The sequence below is a fragment of the Peromyscus leucopus genome, chromosome 8a (genome assembly GCF_004664715.2).
Source record: "Peromyscus leucopus breed LL Stock chromosome 8a, UCI_PerLeu_2.1, whole genome shotgun sequence".
NCBI classification, from domain to species: Eukaryota; Metazoa; Chordata; class Mammalia; order Rodentia; family Cricetidae; genus Peromyscus; species Peromyscus leucopus.
The window spans coordinates 31,988,508-32,006,829 of NC_051085.1; the positions used below are offsets into that span (position 1 = coordinate 31,988,508).

General features: G+C 37.0%; 1 protein-coding gene across 4 annotated transcripts in view; it reads right to left on the minus strand.

Annotated features, from left to right (window-relative positions):
* Positions 1-18,322, minus strand: part of Stxbp5 (syntaxin binding protein 5) — a 136,034-nt gene that overhangs the window by 12,913 nt on the left and 104,799 nt on the right. The window contains exons 20-25 of one of the 4 annotated variants that reach the window (XM_028861092.2): positions 14,937-14,996; positions 14,790-14,837; positions 8,463-8,513; positions 3,205-3,444; positions 2,073-2,442; positions 1,188-1,353 (exon numbers count right to left, since the gene is read on the minus strand). In XM_028861092.2, coding sequence (XP_028716925.1) covers positions 1,188-1,353; positions 2,073-2,442; positions 3,205-3,444; positions 8,463-8,513; positions 14,790-14,837; positions 14,937-14,996 — 935 coding nt within the window. The remainder of the gene's footprint in view (positions 1-1,187; positions 1,354-2,072; positions 2,443-3,204; positions 3,445-8,462; positions 8,514-14,789; positions 14,838-14,936; positions 14,997-18,322) is intronic. The other 3 variants (XM_028861096.2, XM_028861099.2, XM_028861104.2) reach the window with 3 other exon arrangements.

Genomic DNA, 18,322 nt, shown 5'->3' on the forward strand with positions numbered 1-18,322 from the left:
CTGAGTTCTGGGATTGCACTGCCATGCCAGTCAGTATTTGATTTTCAAGATAATGTTTAAATCTAATTCAAGAAGAGCTGATACTTTTCCTGAAAACCAGTTTATCTTCTAATAGAACATTCTCTCCCAGCAGGCCAAGGCATTCAGTGTAGCAATGGCCATAGTTTCAGAATTATCATCTTGAGTGGAACCAGACAAACTGTCATTTAGATAGGTCAACTTCCTTTTTCATAAACATGTAATTGCCATAAACATCATTCTGACACGTGAAAATTCAGAAACCCACAGGAAGAGGGAAGAGCAGTTTTTACATGCCAGTCTTCCCTGAGCTTACTGTCAACATTCTCCAGACAGAAAAAGAGGAGAGCAGAATGGTTACCAACAGGGAGTGGCTAGGAGCCCAGAAAATGCTCCACTCACTCCCACCAAGACCAGAAACAAGATGTGGTGCCCGCCCTTTGCATTCCCACTCTCTACAGAGCTTGAGGTCTTTGTGAGAGCATGGAGACAAGGAGATACAGGGATGTGGACAGAAAAGATGACATCCTTTATATACTTTAACACAAAGTTTGATTGGAAAATGGCTTTACCAACATTTTAATACAGTTATGGCTTGTCTTAATTTCTTATGTGGCTCTGTTTAGATTAGAAGTTTACACTTTGAAGTTATCAATTTGTGTTTTTAGAACAAAAAGATGCTTTTGGCCTGCAGCTAAGAAACCATTGCCTAACCCAAGGTGTCAAAAACCTTTTTTTTCCTTTCATTTCCTTTTAGAAGCTTTATAGTTTGGGGGCTAAAATGTAGCTCAATGATCTATTGTGACAGGTGCAGTAAACAAATTAAGTCTTAGACAAACATTACATGTCTTTTTTCCCATGTGTAGGTTCTAGATTTTATACTGATCTGTAAACTGTGTATGTATAGACGACACAAGGGCACAAAAAGTCAGGACTAATTAGGGGGCAGGCAGAGAAGAGAGAAGGCAAAGGGTGTGAAGTATGCCCCAAGTCTATTATATGCCTCCATGAAATCTATGCTATGCAACCCAGACAATAAAATAATGTGATAAAACATAAACCAAACAAAAAGGTTCTGTGCATTCCATGAGAAAAGGGGACACAGACAGCATGAGGGCCCTCAGAGAACCCTTAAGTTCTATAGAAATTCGAATACTTGTGTTGCTCACTTGAAGATTTTCACACGTCTCTTGACTGTAGGTGAGTCTCTGGATTTCTGTAGGTGAAACAAGGTATAACGCTTGTCCATTGTTGGTGAAGCAAAAGGTCCTGGCTATCCGCATGTTGGTAAGGGGCAAGTAGTAGGCGTCCAACAGAGGTCGTAAGCTTGGCAAACTTGAGGGAAAGCAAATATTTGTTAGTAATAGGCAGCAAGTTATTTATAGGGTGGGTACAAGGTACAATGACACTATGTATGAAGATGTGATGTGAAAACCACTACTCTGAAAGCTAGTCTAGAAAACTGATGAAAAATAAAAGAGAAAAATGGCTGGGGCTGTTAAATCATTTAGTTTTTATAGCCGAGGGAGGGAAAACATGGTTTATATTGCTCATATCCTTGTTTACCATTACCTGGATGAAAATAAATTCTCAGTTGTGGTGATATATTGTATACCCTAATAAACTTGCCTGAGGATCAGACAACACAGCCAGCCACTAGATTAGATATAGAAGTCAGGCAGTGGTGGCACACACCTTTAATCCCAGCACTTGAGATCTCATGCCTTTGCTTGGGAAGCACACACCCTTTTAATCCCAGGAAGTAATATGGCAGGGCACAGAAAGGTATATAAGGCGTGAGGAAACAGGAACTCACTTGCTTTAGGCTGAGGATTTCGTAGAGGTAAGAACTAGTGGCTGGCTGTTCTGCTTCTCTGATCTTTTCAGCTTTCACCCTGATATCTGACTCTGGGTTTTTTATTAAAAGACCATCTAAGATTCGAACAACACTCAGTGTATAAGACTATGAACAACTCAGTATCTTTTTCAAGCTGAATTTGATTCTGTGATCCAAGCAGGAATGCTGTATGTGTTTAGAATGACCTCATTCCTACCTGAAGGTCATAATGTGGCCATTGGCACAGAAGCAGGCGAGGCAGACACTGTTGCTCAGTGCTACAACGTCTCCACGAAGCACGAACGACGTCTCAGTAATGTTCTGCTTATACGCACAGTTCTGGGTTGGCAGTGAGATTACCTTTGCTTGCTTTTCAGAACATATCACTGCATACTGGTTTTCACTAATTTCCTGAGAAGAGGAGGGGGAGACTGAGACAGGTCGCCGCTTTTTCAATTTCTCCTTTTCGTCTTTTTCTTCGGGAACGATGTGCTCTTTCCAGGGTTCGTATGCAGGTGGCATTAAGCAGCCCGCGGCATCCAGAAATGCCATTCTCAAGATTGCACCTTTTAACCTCAATATAGTACCTAGAACGTAGAAGTTTAGTATACACTTCCATTTTTAAATTCAGCGCAAATATGTTTATTCCAACTCTGACACTAAATATACACAAATATGTTGAATGCACACTACACTGACTATGTAATTGTATGAGGTCACTGATAAAATCCCAAACTCAAGCCATGTTATTTATGAGTCTGGAAAAATATGTCATCAATGCATGCTCCAAACACAAATGTCAACAGTTAAGAATTTATAAGTTAATTAAAATAATGAATTTGGCACACACATACCTGACCGGCAGATGAATAAATCAATGATATGCTGTTTCCTTTAAAGGTAGAACTAGAAACTTTATTTTACTTTAAGAAAATTAAAACTAATTTGTGTGCACAAGCACCTGCGGAAGTGGGGGGCCGACTTGGGGAGTTGGGTCTCTCCTTCCCCCTGTTTCTGAGCTCCCTTTGCTCTGTGCTGTGCAGTCCAGGCTGGCTGGCCTGAGAGCCGTGGGCCAATCTCTCTGTCTTACCCTGACATGGGAGTGCTGGGTTTACAGAGGCGCACCGCCTGCTTTGGCCTATTCCTGTGAGTTCTGGGGGAACCGAACTCAAGTCAGCAGGCTTGGGTAGCAAATGATTTTACTTGCTGAGCCTTCTCCATAGCCCTAAGAAAATGTACTTCTTAAAACATAAAACTGCCACTAATACCATTTGTCTTTACAATGCTTGGATCGGTAACCGCTAATTAAGCCAGAGCATGTCCCCCATGCAGCATTAGGGCATACGCACCACTTGGAGACACAATCACGGGCTGAAGGAGTCTTTGCTCAGGCCCTGGGGGAAGGTTCAGTGTGATGATGAACACTGTTCCCAGCGTCGTTCCCACCCACAGACAGGGGGAGGGGGAGGAGTCTGCCTTGCGAGTAAAAGTTTCACAGAAATGAAGAGCAGAGATAGCTTCTCGGGATTCCTTGTCAATGCTGGTTACACTTGAACTCCGCGATCTGCTGAAGGAATTATCTTTTACATCTGAAATGATTTAAGATGCAGGATTGCTTTAGTTATAACATATTACATTCTGTTGTTTTTGTTACAAATTTGGTCAAGTAAATTTTAAATTTACCCCCATGCAAAAATCTATGGCATATGTCCTTTTAGGTGAAAAGAAAAACAATTTACTTTTATGTTAATAAAACTTCCTGTTTGCTCAAATGTCAAATGCAAATAAATAGGTTTCGTAAGTGAGCAGGTACGAGCTCTCAAAGAAAACACCGAGTGTCTGACCTCTGTTGTCAGTACCCACTGTTCTCACAGAGCTGGTGTCCCCTTGGTAGTTCATGATTAGATAAAACTAAAAATGTAAAGATCTTTTCAAGTCTTCACATGTACAAACTTCGCCTAGAAGTGCGGGATGGGGCAACCACTTCTGTTTCTCAGTCTGTTCACATGAGCACCATAAAAACCAATGGGAAAAAAATCCTTATTTTCCTTGAGTAGAAACAACACTCATCTAAGAAATTTGGCTTCAATATGTATAACCAGTATCTGGCTTACTCTTAGTAAGCCAGCCACATCCCTCTACTTAAGGTTGTCTATAACAGTATAGCTACTGTATTTTAATTTTTTAATTAATTCTATGTGCATTGGTGTTTACCTGCATGCGTGTCTGTGTGAGGGTATAGTAACCTGGAACTGGCATTACACACAGTTGTGAGCTGCTGTGTGGGTGCTGGGAATTGAACCTAGGTTGTCTGGAAGAGCAACCAGTGCTCTTATCCGCTGAGCCATCTCCAGCACCCAGCATATCTATTTTAAAATTACACTATTTTTCCTCCACTAGCTTCTCGTGTTCAATTCCAATTCCATCTCAAGCCTTGGCCTCATCTCTCTGTGAACTGCGTTCCCAAACGCCCACTAGTCACGCCCTGTGCGTCGTCTCCTGAGAAATCCTGTCACTAATGATGCATTCCATTCTGCTGACATTGGTGACATTCTGGTCACCTTAACGCTTAGGCCACAGTCCTCTTCCATGCTTTCAGTTTACCTACACAAGAGCTGGGATGCTAGGTTCGGTGGCAAAGGTGTTTCCTCTTTTTGTCTGTCACCAATCTAGCTCTTTTATTCTAAACTCAGGTTCTCATCGCCAATTACCTAGATTGATGATGCCACCTTTTGATGTGTCACTGCTGAAACAACTCAGTTTTACACAGCACAATCATAATTCAATCACTGTGACTAGAAAAACCCCTCAGTAGCTTCCACTTGTCTATGTAGTCATGCTCAGTCTTACCACAATCATCCAGACCCTCGACAAACCTCTAATTTAACTTCCTGACTCAGTCTCCCGATGTTAAACCTCTCCAGTTTGCGATGGGATCTAAATGGAGACTTCTGAGTTTTTCCAAACGTAACCTGCATTTCACTTTTGAGACCTTCTGGTCCTTGCATTCAACCCTTTTGGGCCAAGCAACGCTGGCCATCTCAGTCAGTCCCTCAGGACTCCTAAGCCACAGAGGTCCCACGAGCTCTGTTCTCTCCCGCAGTTGTCCCGGGACAGCGGTGCCACAGTCATTTCTGACCTGTCTTAGTCTCTGCTCTAAGATGACGGCAGGGAAGGGCTGGTGTTGTTGTCATGCGCTGCAGAATTTTCTAGCGTTTCACTTGTAAGGTTTACTCAATAAACACTTACTAAAGATGGATCTATAACCAACAGTTTAAGCCATTTTGTTCAACTGTGCCATTAGATATATTAAAATTCCCAGAAACTTCTATCACACCTAGTACACGTCACTTCTGAAATCATGGCTTTTAATGTTTTTTAATGTCATTAATAAAAACACAGCAGGGCTTTCTAAGGTATATATTTTTAGTAATATAAAAGGTATAACCAAATCCTTATACTCCCACAAGCTTCCTACAAATAAATTTAGATTCACAAATTGAAAATAATCCCCCAGTAATTTTAAGTAACACAATTTTGATGATAGCTAGCCTCTAAACTTATTATAATTTCAACAGTCAGGGCCATATTTAACTGCAGTTACTAAATGTATCTTTCTTTTGTTCAAGTCTGTACTTCTATGACAGATAACAACATGGTAGAAAAGATGTCTGCTATGGCGTGGAGAAGACATGAGTGTGTCACCCCAAAATGAATGTGCTGGAAATCTAGTCCTCAGAATGGTAATGCTTATAGGATACAACCTTTAAGAGTAGGGTCCAGTGGGGGTTGACATGCACTGGGACGTCACCCACAGAGGACATATGGACAGTTCTCCAGGAACCCTGGCTTAACGGACACAAGAAGGACCAGAGTACAAAGAGAAGCCTGGCTCCTGCCTCTGCCTCACTTCTGACCTTGCGGCCATGTGGCCTGTCCCCCGATACACTTTCGCATCATGATGCCACCATCATGAAATGATGTGGCCAGAAAGCCCTCACTAGAGACAAGAGATGAGGGTGCCAAGCAAGCAAATCTTTAAAGTGTGAACTATTAATAAATAAACTCTTTAATAAAGAATTGCGTATTCTGTTATGACACACACACACACACACACACACACACACACACACAAAATGACTGAAGTCCTTCATGTAAATAAAACGACTTTCTGTAATCAATAAATACCACATGTCTGGATGAGTTTATAAAAATTACTGATGATAAGAATTTATGAACTCATTCAAATCTCCAAAGTTACTTTTCAAAATTAAAATTTAAATGTATTTTTCAATAATAATCATATATTTTGTTACTTAAACAAGACAACTAAATGACAGACAAATTTAGTTGTGCCCTAGTGATAACAATAGAAAGTAATGATACAAGAAAAGTTGGTCGTACAAACCTCAGCAAACTAACATGTGGAAAATGTCATATTTATTAAAATTACAGACAGTTAACAACAACTTAAATTTTAAATGTTAATTCAAAGCCATGAGGACACAATGTATTAACTTAATAGAATGACTTAACTTCAAAATATTAAACTATATAGCAGTTTATTATATGAGTTACCTATAAAAATTATATCACCAAAGAAACTCCTCAGGCTACATCAATGTGAGAAAAATAGAGTGAACAGCAACTAAGTTCCCCCTTGATGGACACAGGTGCCTATTTATCATCTACCTGGAACTGTTCCAAATCAAGTGAGAATTTTCAGTAGTTCATGAAATACAACTCCACCTATCCCTATTAAGTCAGGTGGTATGGGTCTCTGTGGCTTGATTTTCTTTTTTAGAAAGTGAGCAAGCCAAATGAAATAGAACAGTTAATTCATTTGTTTGAGACACTGTCTCCACGTGTAGATTAGATTGGTTTCAAACTCTTGATTTTCTTGCCTCAACTTTTAAAAGCTGGGATAACAGATGTGCACTATTAGACAATGTTTAACAGCTCTAGTATGAAGAACACTAGTTATGATCATAACACTATATATTATCATTTTTGTTGAATCAACATAATCACCTTGAAAAGTATTATCACTATTTAGTAATCAAAGAGGCCTACAAAAGCAGGGAGGGCACACGTTGACTAAATTACCTGTATAATTTGACATATAGTATATGTTTTTTAAAATAGTTCATTGTAATGTATATATATGTATGCACACACATATTACTAGATTACTAGCTTTAAAACTTTAAATACTTTTAAATGAGTACTTGAGAATAGGAGACTTTTAAAGATACTGAAAGGCTCACAGTCAGTTTTTAACTGGCAATATTTAATGTTACTGAAGGCATTAGCCTCTTCAAATGTGTGATGAAAATCCTGGACCCTCTTCTAGAGCACTCATGTACAATGAAAATCTAAGAAATGCTTGGGTTCAAATTATGACTTTCATTTTTTTAGTTATAAATCTTACTTTTAAAGTATTATGTAGATGTTTTTAATTAAACTTATTCTTCAACAATTCTCTCTCTCTCTCTCTCTCTCTCTCTCTCTCTCTCTCTCTCTCTCTCTCTCACACACACACACACACACACACACACACACACACACACACACACACACAGCCCTATATCTACATGGTACTCAGATTTTCATTTTTATAAGAAAAGGATGTTGCTCTTCTAGAAATAGGAGTGAGCTTGTATTCTATGGTGAATTTCATTCCTCTTTAAGAGTGGTTCTGTAGAACTCTACTAAATTGAATTTCCTATAGTCAGAATGTTCTACTGATGTACATAATAGGCCTACACTATACTAATTAGTGCATGTTAAACTCGTCTCAGTGTAACAGAGGCAAGAGAAATGGCAGAGATGTGCTGAAATTAGAATGATGGACTGGACCAACACCTAAGTCTGACAAGGACTCTGGGTAATAACAGTGGGAGGTGGAATAAGTGGGCAGCTTCCAGAAAAGTAATGCCGGAAAGTAACGACAGTGCTCAGTGAAAGCACCCTTCATTACTACTTCTTCAATCAAAATAAACAGACATTTCAGGGACAGGGATTCTAAAGAGAAATATGGCCTTGCCTGTACTCCATGGATCTTGTTATCTTTATCGCAATCCCATTTATCTATGTGAAATATGGGGAGCTGTTATGAGACAGATTAAGCAAAATGTGTGGATGCCTTCCCAATGCTTTCATAATGAATGAGCTACATTAAAGTATTATAAGAGAGTATTTCCAAATTATCATCAAAGTCAGCAGTGACAATGTTTAATAAGAAATTTGTTCTATATGAAAAACTAGTTATCTAGTCCCGAAATATTAAACTAGTATAAAATTAAGTTTGTAGAGCTTAAGATGGTTTTTGTGGGATATAAACAGTTTTAGTAAAAATTAATCTATAATTGAGAAAATTTTACTAAATTTTATTTAGAAAAGAACAAGAGAGGCAAGGAAATAAATATGTATTTTGCTCTGCCTGAGTGTATATCCTGAACACTATTTCAAAAGGTGGGAAATCACGGTGCATCTTGCCACTGTAACAATGACTTCCAGTGTGATCTCCATTACAATAATTTTCAATCTTCTGATCTCCACTTTCCTACTTTAAGGTTCAATTACTTTGAACACTTATTCTACTTACCTAAATCGGGCTTTAGATCAGTTGGCAAGCTTAATTTCCTTGACATCTTTGCTGAAAAATAAAATATATTTTTAAAATTCTGAGAAATATTTGATTGATATTTATCATAGCAACTGATTTTCAAGATAGAAGTGAATAGTTGTTTTTTTTTTTTCTAAATCTAGATTCTGGGATAATTAAAATAAGTTTATAATAACATCAGGAGTGGAAAATAAATCTTACTTCGAAATTTTTAAAAGTGTGTACTTACTTACTTGAGGTAGTATCTTTGTGTGCTTGAAGCTCTTACTTCAAGGCAGTATTGTAAACTCTTAACTTAAGAACCTTTATTGCTTAGGGCTTCAGGAGAAAAGTCATTCCTCAGAAGGAATGTGTTGCAGAGAGGCAACAGTCATAAGAACAAGCTAGGGCATGTGACAGAACATCTTCCTAGCTCCTCATTCCATGCTTATTGGACTCAGTCTTTTAAAGTTAATTTTTAAATATAAGACATGTCTATATTTCTAAACAAATCAAAGTATTTATGCAATAAACATATTTGACTGAACCATTATTTGATATAGATTAATACTTCCATTTCTATTTCAGTAAGAAAAACACAAAGTCATGCTTAATCTAAAATCATGGCATTTGTATAAAATGTCAATAGAGGTCTTTTTATATAATAGAAAAACTAAAAGTTCATCCATAAACTTCATGGAATTCACTTTCCATCCTCAAAATCAGTTATGGTCTTAGTTTAAGAAGTGGTATAGAGTTAGGAGTCAGTTTGCTACATTTATTATGTTAGTGATATTGCATGCGGCATAGAACAGTGCTCCCTATGTGAAAGTTCGAAAAAAAATTGGTTAATACACGAATGCATATATTTGGTTAAAGTTTGGACGGTTAGGAGATATTTAAAGCACAGACCCTGCTAGTCCATAAGGGCGCCATGTAAACAAAGAGAAATCCAGTCATAGTACATAACTTCCACATCTAAAAAAACGACAAATCCAGTGTTAGGAATAGGCATTGGGTAGACTGGAAAGGGCTTGGGGGAGGGGTGAAGTCATCTTGTTACTTCTTAGCTTGACTGAGCTAATTAGAACATTCTAACAAAACAACTGGCCACATTTATCCATCAGCCGTCTCATCTTCACCAGCTTACTAAATCTGAGACAAGAGATAAAAGGCAACACACAATTAAAGTAGCTGAATATACTCATAGCTGTTGACCTCACATACCTGGGTGCTATTATACTTGATGTATAAGACCCTTAGGGTTAGAAGATATTGTGTCTCTCAAACAGTCTTCTAAAGGCAATGTTAAGTCAACACTTTCTGTTTAGCACTAGGATTTATTTATTATATAAAATATTGAGATAGTTAAATATTTCTCTAGCAATTTTTCAGCTGTTCTAATTTCAATAGTTTCTTAATACTGAGAAGATAAGAACACACATACAAGGACTAGGAAGATTTACTATAACTTTCACAACATTTTAATTATGTACTTCTGCTAATTATATGTCCTTTTTAACTGCACAGCCTTATAATGCAGTGTCCACCAACTCAGCTAGTCCTGAGGTCAGCACCACACAGTAAGACTGTGGACAGAGCACCAAGGAATAAGACTGTGGACAGAGCACCAAGGAATAAGACTGTGGACACAGCACTACAGAGTAAGACTGTGGAGAGAACCACGGAATAAGACTGGGGACACAGCACCACACAGTAAGACTGTGGCTGTGGACACAGCATTTAGCTTTTCTGACTATCTCTTTCTTGAAAAATACAGGGATGAGAATATTGAAGCTGTGTGATTTAACTCATTAATACTGTAGAACACAAGCATAAGGCTGTGTTAGAATCATCAGGCATGTGTGAAAAGGACTAAAGAAAAGAGCACATGACCAACAAACAGCACTCACTTCACTTAAACTGACTTCAACAATTACTTGAGGTTTTCCTGAGGAATGACTGAATACCCACGTTCTTAGGATTGGGGAGATAAGGGCTCTGAAGTATAGTCTTCTCCATCTTATCAAATGCCACAGAACAAAATCTGTCCACTAGGCAACACACAGAGGTGCCCATTAAAAACAGAGCTGTGTTTCTATTTGTTTTGCCAGACTTACTTAAGTTGCTTTAATTTTGAATCTTTGTTCTTTAATCTCTTACATTATTTCCCCTCCTCCTAGTTTCACACATTCAGGCAACTTGATAATTACTTGACACATGGAAATTAAAATGGTCTTGGAGACCAGATCAGAGCGTGGGATCCAACTAGAAATCTACTTTTAGCATGACATGAAACAGAATATACATCAAATGGAATCTTCAGGAAAGTTAATTTTGATTTTCTTAACAAATAGTGCTAGCTATTTGGATTGTATTTTATACACGAGGATATCTTGGAAGTTATATATATATATATATATATATATGTATATATATATCCATTTCTATATAAACCAAACTATCAATTTTTTTGTTATTTGTAGAATCTCACTTCTAAATACTTATAAAATATATATGAAGAGTAAATAATAATAGTGAGCACACTTACTAAGCGACTTATGGAAACTGTTAATAGTCAAAGAAAAGTTGCTGATTTGAAAATTACTGATCTTTAAGATTTTACTAACAAAGTCAATCCTACAGCATGAAGAGGCAAGCACACTACATGTGTCCTATGTGCATGTAACTTTCTTTGTGCCTGATGCTGTTGCATTATGTTCTGCTTTAATGTATTCAGAGGTTGCTCTTCTTACACAGGAGTAAAGAAGTCACTGTCAAAGTTATTCGCTGGGGTAGCAGCCAATGAGGAGCCAAGAGACCAAGCTGGGCTCTGGGTTCAGGGGCCAGTGTATTCCAGTTTGCTCTTGTTGACTTTTTTCAATCTTGTCTTTGAGACAGACTTCTAGAGACTATATTATACTTAGACAATGAGTTCCAAAGTGGTGGATAAGATTTGTTATTCAGACAGAATATGCTATTTTTCTTCAATAAATGTATGTCAAATTTTTATAAACTTTATTATAAAAAACCTTGTAAAAATGACATACAGAATTTAATTAAAAGCCATTTCTCCCAGATTACTGCGTAGCAGAATAGGGCCATAGCCAAATTATCTATTTATGAATTGCATAGCATGTTTATACTATATGTTTTGTACCTGTATGTTTATGTAAATACGTGGGTGTGCAGTGCCAACAGTGGAACTGGACCCCTGGGGTGCACATTTGGCTTTATCATTTGGCTGTGGAGCAAACAGATGAGTCACACTCAGTCCCCTCATCTGTACAACACAGAAATAACGGTCCCTGAGATTACTAAGTGCTGGTGCAATGCTAGGATAGCATAGTAGATAACTGTACTAAAAAGCTGTTCTTGTGTCCTCTACCTCTGCTGTATTGTCAAGGCAGTGATGAATAAGAAAAAAAAATGGTTGATTTTCCATGCTTGTGGGAAGGGAAAACATGATCGAAATATACTGCATGGAAAAAAAATATTTTTCAAAGAAAGAAATAATGCTAAAGTATGAATGGCACGCTGTACCACCTCAAGCAACTCACACACTATCTCTGGTACCAGCAACAATTATTCTCCAACACGTGAAACTTAAGAACAATGCAATTCAGTCAGTGATCCAAGGTAGTTCTCTCATCAGCGTCCAGCTGTGAGTCTAATTCTTACTCACAAGGCCCCCACATAATTACCTAGAGACGTGGCTGGGAGTGCTATGCAGGATGCCAGCAACGCTAAAGGAGTCCTAGTGGTTTTTATTTTTAAGATGAAAAATATATTTCAATTTCTATGTGTACGAGTGCTTTGCTTGCAAATATCTAGTGGCTTTGGAGGTGAGAAAGGGGTGTCAGATGTGGATGCTGGGAACTGAACTTATGTCCTCTACAAGAGCAATAAGTAATCTTAACTGCTGCTGAGCCACCTCTCAAGATCCAAGTCCTAGTATTTTTTTTTTTTTTTTTATTAAGAGTGTTCCACAGCAAACATTAATCTTGGTAGCCAGATCATTGACATTTCATGTTTCTCAACAGCATATTTTAATCCTAATTATTATTATAAAATAGATACTAATGTAGAGAGGTACATATAGAGGTTATATATCTAATGCAGAACATTTCAACCACAACACCTTCACAATGGAATACGGGGCAGACTCCATTTGAAAAAGGAAAGCCTTGAGATGTTTAGCTTTATTTATATATACCAAAATTGTTATATCAAGAAAGGCACCCAACAAAAATCATCAATATACAATAAAGATATTGCAGAGGAGGAAAATGTTCCTGGTTAAAAACAATTAGTAAGTTTCATATACTAGCATAACTTTGGAAAGATGGATAAAATCAACATATTTCCTAAGAAGTGGTCCTAGACAAGTTGGCATGACAAAAAGGAACACACAGTGTAGAATGCAGAAGAAACAAACACTATCCAAGACATGTCCTTCCAAACATGTTGTTTAGCCTAGCAAATTTGTTCATAAAGTCTTTCAAATAACTGAACACACATATTTCCAGTTACATATCTATTTGAAGCAGAGAAAAGGGGAAGGTCCATATTAATAAATTTACATTGCCCGAAAACTAAAAAAAAAGGGGAAGGTACACATGAATAAAACTACATTGTCATAGAACAAGAAGTCAGACAGAAGATGTAGTAACAAATTTAACTAGCTGCAAATTCTTTAAGGCCAGGTAATTTAACTGTAAAAGTTACTTAATGAAATTGCTGTGGAAAAGAACTTCTGTCTATAGTGGTGATGGAACCGGAATATAACAGGATACAATATGCTATAAAGGAAATTAGTTGCGAAGTTAGTACATGATTAAAGTGATTTAATCATTATTACCCACAGATTTACTATGAAACCACAATAAAGAATAAATAATTGATGAAAAGCCCTTTGCCCAAAAATAAACCATCTTATTTAAGATTGACCAGAGGGCTAACAGTCATCCACCATTAATACAACTAAACAGGGTTCAATTTACAATTCTAAGAAAACAAGGGTTTTCTTGTAGAAATGTTTGCAAATGCAACCATATATTAAAGCGGGGAAAAGTCAACTCATTCAGATACAGAGAAACTCATCTACTTTAGCTAGATTAAAGGAGTATGTGGTAGGGATGGTGACATCACTCAGTTGGTACAAGTGCTTCCTTTGTAAGTAGGAGAACCTGAGTTTTATCCCCAGAACCCACATCAAAATAGCTGGGCATGGGGGTGTGCACTTACAGTCCCTGAGCTGAGAAGGCAGAGAGAGATCCCAGGGCCTCCTGGCCAGCCAGTCTGGTCAGTGACTTGGTTAGCTCCAGGCCAGGAAAAGACACTGTCTCAGCAAAGTAACACCAAACAAAGGAAACAAGGAAAAAGGAAATGGCACTTGAGGAATGACACACAGGTTGTCCTCTGTGTGCAAGTATGTGCACACACATGCACTTGTACACTCAGTGCGTGTCCCGTAATACAATCATGACCATACACATATACCCAACCACCCCCAAAATAGAAAAACAACAGCAAAGGAATATGTGGTAAAGACATAGGGGAAGTAAAAAAAAATATATTAACTGTATAATGAACATTTCATGGTTAAGTCCAAGGTGAACTAGGCCTTTTTCGATAATATTATTTAGTCAAGACTTTCAAAGTTATGGAGCACCCTCAAATTTTTATAACCCCCAAAAATCTCTAATTTGATTATATTTCCAAGTATGGTTATATATTTTTTCCTTCACTTTAAACTTTGAGAATCTTAGACTGAGCCATTCCTTACAAAATATGCACAAAACAAGAGTAGTACAAATACTTTTATTTGTGCACGGGGGTAGTGATTGGTGCAGAACTGCCAAATACCCTGACACTGTTATTGATTACAGACTGAAAAATGCCATCTTTTAGAAGATCATTTTCTTGATATGGGACCTTAAAAATATGAGAGAGATGGAGTAAAGGCAGAAAAAAATACAAGTAAAACTATAAAGGAAAAACTGACTCTCAGTTTAACATGAGAGTGTGAGCATGGTATTGAGAACATAAATTGAACCCTGCTTTATTTTAAAACAAAGCAAAAATAAAAGTTAACAGAATAATTCACACTGTAAGTCCAGAGAAAGCGCCACAACCGCAATTTAACTGATTTTAAGAATTATTTCCCAAATGCATTTAGAATAGACATAGCCCGAAGATTATCATTTAGCAAAGAAATAACAAATTAACATCCACAAGATGCAATGCACTAGATCATTTTCTGGTGTTGGGTTAGCATTGCATAGAGCGACAATTAGAAACAAAATAAAAACTTCTATTTCCTACCTAGGTCACTGGCTACCTTCTTGGAAAACTTTCTGCTTTTGGTCTTCACTGAAAATAATATTTTAATATAAAATGTCAAAATCTATTCAGAGTAAACTAAAGAAATTAAGTATAAAGAAAAAATATTTTAAAATAAAGATACTATACCCTTTTCTATAAAATTATTCCCTTTTTGCTCATCATCTGAATTGTGTGGTGACGAAGAACCTACACACGTGAAGACAATGGAGGGAACAGGGGACACTGTCAGTCACAAGCACAGAGAGAGCACAGCAATCAGTCACAGCTACAGCCCTGGGGACCCCCAGTCTGAGGGTACCCCAGCACTGCCATCAGTGTGTTATATACAGTCTTTTATGGCAGACCCTACCATATAGACATTTATTTCTAATCATTTTTAATGCATAATATCTTGTTGTATTGTATATTATTTAAAAGTCAAAGAAGTCAGAAAGGAAATGTAATGTTTAGACAACTATGCAGTACATCTCAACATATGTCACAGATTAAATGATTCACCACATTCCCAACTAGAGATTATGTCACCATTTTAGTCAGCATGATACTTTATATACTTCTGATACAATATTCACCATTTAGCTAGGTGGTATTTTTAAATTTATACACAGGTGACCTTCCCTCACTGAAACAAATGTCTATTTTGCACCCCATTTGTGATCACTGGTATGTATTTCATGTAGATGTCACTAGTTTATATTATCTAAATGAATGAAGCTTTTCTGCCAGAAGAAAATATATAAAAAAGAACTGAGAGTAAATAAAATGTTTTCCTTTTTATGCTTAAAAAACTCCCAGTAAAAATAATAAACCTTAGTGAATTAACTAGAAACTCAAAACCTCGAACTTGACTTGCTGAAAAGTCATCTTTCTTTACTATGGCCAGAGAGACATTCTCACCAAGAAAAGCCTGCCAACGTGGGCAGAATCCAATCACACCTACAGAGGTTTGCAAACACTACTCTCTGAATAATCCATATTACTTTGGTTTATAGCATCCATCGATTCTCCCAAATCTCATATAGAACTATCACAAAACCATCACTGATCTCAGGATAGTTCCAGAGCAGAAACGAGATAGCTGTTTTTCATACAACACATTTAAAGACTATAATGGCCATAGGAACTTCATATTTTAAAATATTGTCACTTCTGGTACCAAATGGCTGCATAAATTTATGGTAATGTATATTAATAATAGCTTTATTTTATATATTTCATATCAGAGTAATAGCTGGCTAGTATCTCCATTATATTAATATTAGAAAAATGTCTGGTGTTTTCTAAACATAAACAGGCAATGTAGTTGAAAATGCTTACTACTGGTTGTTGTAATTGTTATGAACACATATAACAAGTTACAAAGTTTATTTGAATAAATCTACCTGATTACCATAATTTAACAAACACATAAAACATCTACAACTTCTTACTTTCTTCAGGCCACATATAAACACCAAAAGCCACCATTTATATCATGCTATGTGTGAATCTTCAGTTTAAAATAGCCTAACAGATTCCTAAAATCATCGTAGCATTTTATATGTCTATATAAATATAAGCAGATGCATTAAAAAGATCGCATCATTTCTAAAGCGATGGGTGAAATGGTCACAGTTGCCTGAAGCAATGGTCTCTGCAGTCAGCACTTCCACTTGCTCCTAAGGTACCCAACATGCTGCACTGACGTCAGCTTCAGACAGACCACTGGCTTATTTTAAAATAAATGGAAAGGGAAATGCTCTAACATGTTTTGACACATGTTCTGAAAAGAGCTTTTGTAATAATTAGCTGAACAGCTGGCTATTTCGGTTACAAGATTTAAAAGATTCTCAGTTTTCTCCATTGTATGCATAAGTTTTGGTCAATGCATCCATCCGTTTTGGCAGAAGGCACATGGGCACTTACACTTTTAAAATACTGATCTTTCCTTAGTACTTATGAGGGACTCATTTCAACTTTCCATTCACTTTTATACATAGTGTATAAACACTACAAACACTAAACTCCTACAAACACTAACTTTTAAAATATTAAGTATTGTTTTTAATAATTTATTATGTGCCACTTAACAATTTTACTTATTTATACCCTATCTGATTGTAAGTAATTCAGACAAGTATTTTTGTAATTTTCATGCTATTGAAAACAATTTAAAAAAAAAAGCTGGGTGTGGTCACTTTTAATCCCAGCACAGAGGAGGCAGGGCCCAACTTAGTTTGTACAGCGAGTTCCAGGCTAGCCAAGCCTGTTCTCAAAGTACCAAAAGCAAATAAATTAAGAAAAAGAAAACTGTGATTTTTTTGAGTCACCTCAAATTAATTTAATCCATTTTTTATCATTGGCCTCTAATTTGCTAGTAAGAGAACTGAACGATAGTAAATCTTTCCTTTACTTCTCAATTAGGAAGTAAAAATGGATGAGGGCAATGCAATTACAAATATGAAGAGTAAGATAATCAGGCTATGACCACAGAGAATACTAGTAACGGTCATAACAGAAAAACACACCCAAGCTGCAAAAGGACAATGACCAGAGGGGCCTGACAAGGGCATCCAGCCGCCACTTCAGGGAGCTCAGCTCTGCACACTGACACCCACAGCGTGCTTTAGACACGATCACTGCCTGTGAAGTTTGGCCTTTTTAAAGAACACTTTTTCTTGATGAATAAGAACAGACTTGATTCCTCAGAATTCTCATCTGAACATAAGCAAAGGCTAATCTGGATACACTGCAGGTTTTATATTTAAGATCAAGAATCCATGTCTTATTACCAGTCTTCTTGAGGTTACCTCTGCATTTCAAACTGATAGAAATGTTAGAAACAATAAAAATATGTAGCATCTCATCAATGTTAAAATCACACTGCATTTGCATATGAACCAATAAGCAAAATAATTTTAAAATGTTGAACTGCCTTTGAGTTTCCTCTACTTTGAGGATCTCCGGGGTGGGATTTAGATTACACATTTATGTACCGTCTATATTTATATACTTATATTTACCTACTCTTTTGCATTTATCTAAAATTGTGTGTGACTATTAAGTGCTTCATCTCCCTGCCATTATAAAGTTTGGCCTAGTATGAAAAGAGATACTAATTTATTTGGGCTGAATGTAACTAAACATAGTAGCAGTTTAAGTGTGGTCTGTTCCATGTTCAAAACACCTACTGTGCTCAGGTCCTTAATATACTGACAACTATATTGACTGGTCTGTGGGAAAGGTGGGAAGAGCAGAAATAAACTGAATGTACTTGGAAGGAATTATGAAGACACACTACAATTCTAACTCCAAATTTAAAAAGATGTCAGCCCTACAAGAGGGGAAGTAACTCCTTCCTGTCATCTATAGCTTTACTGATGGGTAGGGAGCAGTGTGGCTTCTGGGGCTCTACGTTTTAGGAGTTTAATGGGCAAATTGAAATAGGAGGTTTACAGGACAAAATTCCTGTGTGAATAGACTGTGTGTGTGTGTGTGTGTGTGTGTGTGTGTGTGTGTGTGTGTGTGTATAC